General features: G+C 40.7%; 1 protein-coding gene across 3 annotated transcripts in view; it reads right to left on the bottom strand.

Annotated features, from left to right (window-relative positions):
* LOC106570049 (sterile alpha motif domain-containing protein 12) overlaps positions 1-5,709 on the bottom strand; it is a 150,554-nt gene extending 144,845 nt beyond the window's left edge. Inside the window, exon 1 of one of the 3 annotated variants that reach the window (XM_014141980.3) lies at positions 5,033-5,681. In XM_014141980.3, coding sequence (XP_013997455.1) covers positions 5,033-5,093 — 61 coding nt within the window. In that variant the 5' untranslated portion in view covers positions 5,094-5,681. Of the gene's footprint in view, positions 1-5,032 lie in introns of all 3 variants that reach the window. The other 2 variants (XM_014141982.3, XM_014141978.3) reach the window with 2 other exon arrangements.
* Between the last annotated feature and the right edge of the window lie 291 nt (positions 5,710-6,000).

Raw genomic sequence — 6,000 nt, forward strand, 5'->3', positions numbered from 1 at the left:
CCTTTTTGCATCCTTCATTGCAGCCTGACTCACCACCGTCTGGCTCACTACTCTCTAAAAAGAAAATGTATTTTGTTATGAGAACTTATAGTAGCCCATCTTTTGATTATAGCTAGCTTAACTTCAGTCAACTGCTCCTGTTGAGGTCAGGCTCCGTTCAACATTAGTGTCGAACTTTCTCCATCTAGTTATCGAGCTAACAGCCAGGGCCCTTGAGTTACCTAGCTAGCTAGACATTTGACTGAAATATCAGCCACAATTTACCAGTTGTACCCTCATTCTCCGAGAGTCAGGTTTGTTTTGTTTGTTTGGGGATCTCTGTTGACACGGTAGGAGTCGAGGGACGTTTAAAAATTCCGATACTTGCCACTGTAGGTCTGGGCTGAGGTAGTTCGGGATCACCTCTAGGCCTATGGTCGTGGGCGGAGTTTCCCGTGGGTGAGTAAATGTGCCGCTAACAAGGCAAATCCGGGGGAGCAGGCGAGCATACATGAATCATTCATGTTTCCACTCGTTCGCAGAGGTAGGTGTGACTAGAACTCAGATCAAGAAGCCTTCTGAGCGTTGATCAAAGTGGGTAAACGATAATTAACTAAATAAAAGTGAGTAAACACATTAAAAAAAAGGTGCTTAAATGGCATTTACCCTCCACCACTTTCCAGGTTGGGTCTGGCAAAATCCATTCATAAACATCAATATCCTGTCAGGGAAGATTGACTCTACATTTTCCCAGTATTTTAGCTATCGATGTGACGTTTGGTGGCACATATATAAATCAGTCAGTTCTGTACCTGCCTGGCTGAGTGGCAGTGTGGGTGGAATGAGCGAGGTCGCCTGGAAACCAGAGCACGAAACACATGAGGAAATAAAACTTGGTAGTCTGCCTGGAAATTAATTTGCAAGATCAAAAAACATTTCTAATATTTTTCATATTTGATCATTTTCTGTTCTCCTCTCCATTTAAATTCAAGTAGCAACTAGAGAAAATGTCTGATTCAAGGTATTCCAGTACTTGGATTTCAGAATGCCAAATTCAAGTACTTTAAGGCCCTTGTGCGAACCCTGATGCACAGTAAGGAGGGTCGGTGTAGGGTGCATTAGAGAGGCTGAGCAGAGATCGAGGCCAGACTAAACGGAATGGATAGGCTCGGCCAAAGTTTGAGAGCATTGGTCAGATGGATAGGCCAGGGCATCCAATTGTAGGCTAAAGCATTGTTCTGTAACAGTTCACTGGAACCCTCAGCCACAAAGCTGTTCACAAGTGTCCCAAGTATTATGCAACAGATGACATAAGCAGTCATAACTTATGTCAGTATGTGCAAGATAAGCATCCACTGTCATACCGTAGATCATGCACCGGGACATTACGCCATGACTGCGTACGCATCATTTGTCATGAAATCACAGACAACTTAATGAGAATTATGTCCTCTACATGTTTCTCAGTGCAGTGTTTAGTTGGGCTTCATCGCGTAGAGCCATCATCAAGCACAACAGTGGAACGCAGTGCAAATGTGTAATGGCACTGGTCTTTTATCAAGGATGTGTATGTAGATTGAGGTAGGGTGTCCGCCCATAGGCGTTCTCACGAACAAGATGTAATTTGTCTTTTGAGTGTGTATGTGATTCATAACTGTCTCAGATGGAGATGAGGTATATCATGACCAAGGCAGTATGCCTGCTTCACCACAGGATCTTCACTCACAGCAATAATATCACCTCACCATTCCTAGCATTTTAGACTGGGAGTCTGCTAGAATACATTTCATGCGACTAAATAAATCTAAGATCAAGGTGTCTCGACTGGAGATCAAGCGGTTGAAGTAATGCTGTGCTTTATCACTTGCGGGTTATGCACTACTGTGCGGAAAATACTTTGCTATATTTTGTTTTGGATAAAATAGATGAATAAATGAAACAAAATATAAATTCATGACTTAAATATTTAAATGATAAACTAAGGTCCTTCTAAAAACTGCATTTTCAAACAGCTAATAATTGTCTCACATGTTATACATGATTAATACAGTGCCTGCACTGCATTCGCCGTCTAAGAGTTGTTAGCAGTTCGTACTGTAACACGGTGACATTGCAGATTCACCATTTTACTCAAAACTTCCTCACATCAAACATGACAATGAGTTGACATGACAGCACAAACATCTGGGACAAGGCTACATCACATCTGTACCAAGGTGCAACTCCAACATAAGGATGCTACTGTTATTTTTTTAAACCAACCTGGTTTCATAGACACACACACACACATAACATAGTTGACGTAAATCCATGACACTCAAATTAGTATGATTTGTTACATTTGGTATTTTATTAGGATCCCCATTCGCTGTTGCAAAAGCAGCAGCTACTCTTCCTGGGGTCCACACAAAACATAATACAGAACATCATTAGACAAGAACAGCTCAAGGCCATAACTACATACATTTTTTAAAAAGGCACATGTAGCCTACATATCAATGCATACACAAACTATCTAGGTTAAATAGGGGAGAGGCGTTGTGCCGCGAGGTATTGCTTTCTGTTTTTTTTTTAAACCAGGTTCGCTGTTTATTTGAGCAATATGAGATGGAAGTTCCATGCAATAAGGGCTCTATATAACTGTACGTTTTCTTGAATTTGTTCTGATTTGGGGACTATGAAAAGACCCCTGGTGGCATGTGTGTTTGTCAGAGGTGTGTAAGTTGACTATGCAAACAATTTGGGATTTTCCACACAATGTTTCTTATAAAAAGAGATGCAGTCAGTCAACCCTTAGCTAAGAGAGACTGGCATGCATAGTATTTATATCAACCCTCTGATTACAATTAAGAGCAAAACATGCTGCTCTGTTCTGGGCCAGCTGCAGCTTAACTAGGTATTTCCTTGCCACACTGGACCACACAATAATCAAGATTAGACAAAACTAGAGCCTGCAGAACTTGCTTTTTGGAGTGTGGTGTCAAAAAAAGCAGAGCATCTCTTTATTACAGACTGACCACTCCCCATCTTTGCAACCATTAAATCTATATGTTTTGACCATGACAGTTTACAATCTAAGGTAACGCCAAGTAATTTAGTCTCCTCAACTTGTTCAACAGCCACACCATTCATTACCAGATTCAGCTGAGGTCTAGCACTTATGGAATGATTTGGTTTCAGTGACTTCATTAGCTGTGGTTGCGGATGCGTATATGGTTGAATCATCAGCATACATGGACACACATGCTTTGTTTAATGCCAGTGGCAGGTCATCGGTAAAAATAGAAAAGAGTAGAGGGCCTAGAGAGCTGCCCTGCGGTACGCCACACTTTACATGTTTGACATTAGAGACGCTTCCATTAAAGAAAACCCTTTGAGTTCAGTTAGATAGATTGCCATATCATGGATTCAGAGCTGAGGTTGAAAAGCCATAACACATGTTTTTTTCAACAGGTTATGGTCAATAATATCAAACGCTGCACTGATATCTAGAAGTACAGCTCCCACAATCTTCTTAATATCAATTTCTTTCAACCAATCATCAGTCATTTGTGTCAGTGCAGTACATGTTGAGAGCCATTCTCTATAAGCGTGCTGAAAGTCTGTTGTTAATTTGTTTACAGAGAAATAGCATTGTACTTGGTCAAAAACAAATTCCAACAGTTTGCTAAGAGCTGGCAGCAAGCTTATAGGTCTGCTGTTAGAACCAGTAAAGGCCGCTTTACCACTCTTGGGTAGCAGAATTACTTTGAATTCCCTCCAGGCCTGAGGTCAAAGACTTTCCTCTAGGCTCAGATTAAAAATATGACAGATAGGTGTAGCTATAGAGTCAGCTACCATCCTCAGTAGCTTTCCATCTAAGTTGTCAATGCCAGGAGGTTTGTCATTATTGATCGTTAACAATAATTTTTCCACCTCTCACACACTAACTTTACAAAATTCAAACTTGCACTGCTTTTCTTATGCATGAATATAATAGCTCACTGTTTGTCGTGGGAATTTCCTGCTTAAGTTTGCCAATGAAATAATCATTAAAATAATTGGCAACAAATGTTTTGTGATGAATAAGCCATCTGATTCGATGAAAATTGGAGTTGAATTAGTCTTTCTGCCCATAATTTCATTTAAAGTACTACAAAGTTTTTTTTCTCCATTATTCTTTATATCACTGATCTTGGCTTCATAACAAAGTTTCTTCTTCTTTTTGTTGAGTTTAGTCAAATAATTTCTCAATTTGCAGTAAGTAAGCCAGTCAAATGTACAGCCAGACTTAATAGCCCCCCATTTTGTCTATGTATGTAGGCCCTATAGGGTATTAGTGATAAAATGTTTTCTAGATATAGGGGCATCCTCACTAAATGTGTGTAAAAGCTGAACATTCTGTTTAAGAAATATACAACTGTAATCATAAGTACATTAAAATGATGTTTGGGCAGCTTTAGCAGGATAAGACCTGACTTTGTGTGAGATTAGAAATGCCTCTGATGTGCACTTCACATGTCTACACACAATACCTGCAAAGCAATTGATTATTGCAGTGTCAATAATCATTTCTGCAGACGGAGGCATAATTTATCTGCAAATATAGCAAAACGTACCACAGTGAAGGTGGTCCTTGAGAGAACGTAAAATGGTTTTACAAGATTTAAAAGCATAGGCATGTTGAATAGACCCGAGTGTGCAGTCTGGTCATACAGGCCAAATAGGAGTTTAGACTTCATTCCTCACTTGAGTTCTCCATAAAATATCCCAGGAGATGCGGAGGAGACCCAGGACAACAGTCTGTGTGTAATGTTATCAGCTTAAATAGCAGCAAATGTTGCATTTTAAAATTGTGATTAAAATGGTAGGTGTTGATGACACTAAACCAAGTTACAGTTTCACGGGAGAAGTGGAACAGGAGGCGGGTTAGTATCGAAAATTATGGTAGCATCGGTGCACGGTAGAAATAAATGGATGATCATGATATCAGCAACCTGTCCACAATAATTCTCATCCCACCTGACACAGAGAAGGGTTGCATTACCATAGGTTATGAGCCCACCAAACATACCTCTCATTGGATTCTGAATCCACAAGATGCCTCCAAGAACGTGAGGTGACTGGCCGAACATCGCAGTTGTACTGCACGCTATGACTTGGCTATAGCTTCTTGCTTCACCGAATATCACTGGTCGGGAACAAAACCGTTCACGGGTCTAGATGGCATAACTCCTAGTAACTGCTAAACCAGCCTTTACTGTAAATATTCGGTAGAAATAACGCGCCATGTAGTTAATGCAAATAAAAGGGTTTAAAATGTCAAAACAAAGTGATGTTTCCCTATGCATACGGAACACTCACCGGGGGCTTCAGTATCCTAGTGAACAGGTGCAGACCTCGAGCACAACACGGTAACAGCGCACGTCACACATTTAGACTAATTATGCCAATGGTTGCTCAAAATGTATCCACACCTGCATAGGCTGTATATCATTATTGAAGACAGAAGACCTATTCTGTAGTATTTTCATCACAGCTCTTTCTAAGCAAAGCTGCATGAGGTTTCAAATACCGACTGACGCCTGCGCATTAATACTGCTCTATATAGCACGTGATGTGAATGGACTTTCCGTCTCCGCAAACACCATTGTGTTATCCATACCAATTGCACTGTAGGAATAGATGACCAGGCCAAAAACATATGAGGTGCGCGGCAACTGCAGTACACAGGCTTTCAGAGTTGACCGGTTACCGAATAGTGTCTATTATATGGACAAGATATTCGAGTGGCTGCTCTAAAAATGGAAATACATGTCCTCAAAGATGGAAGGCAGGCGGGAGGAACCATTATAGCTAATGAGAGGGCAGATACGTTTGTGAACATGCCATTGAAATAGAGGACTCATCTTTGTGTCAGTGCCATTTTAGCGACTGTGACAACATGGACAGCGCCATTGAGGCGATCTCCATTTTAAAGTAGTACATTTTCTTCTTCTTCATTGTTTGATTGCTCCCAACTCGTAGGAATCGCCACCCAGT

Source organism: Salmo salar, chromosome 14, assembly GCF_965601325.2.
Source record: "Salmo salar chromosome 14, fSalSal1, whole genome shotgun sequence".
NCBI lineage: Eukaryota > Metazoa > Chordata > Actinopteri > Salmoniformes > Salmonidae > Salmo > Salmo salar.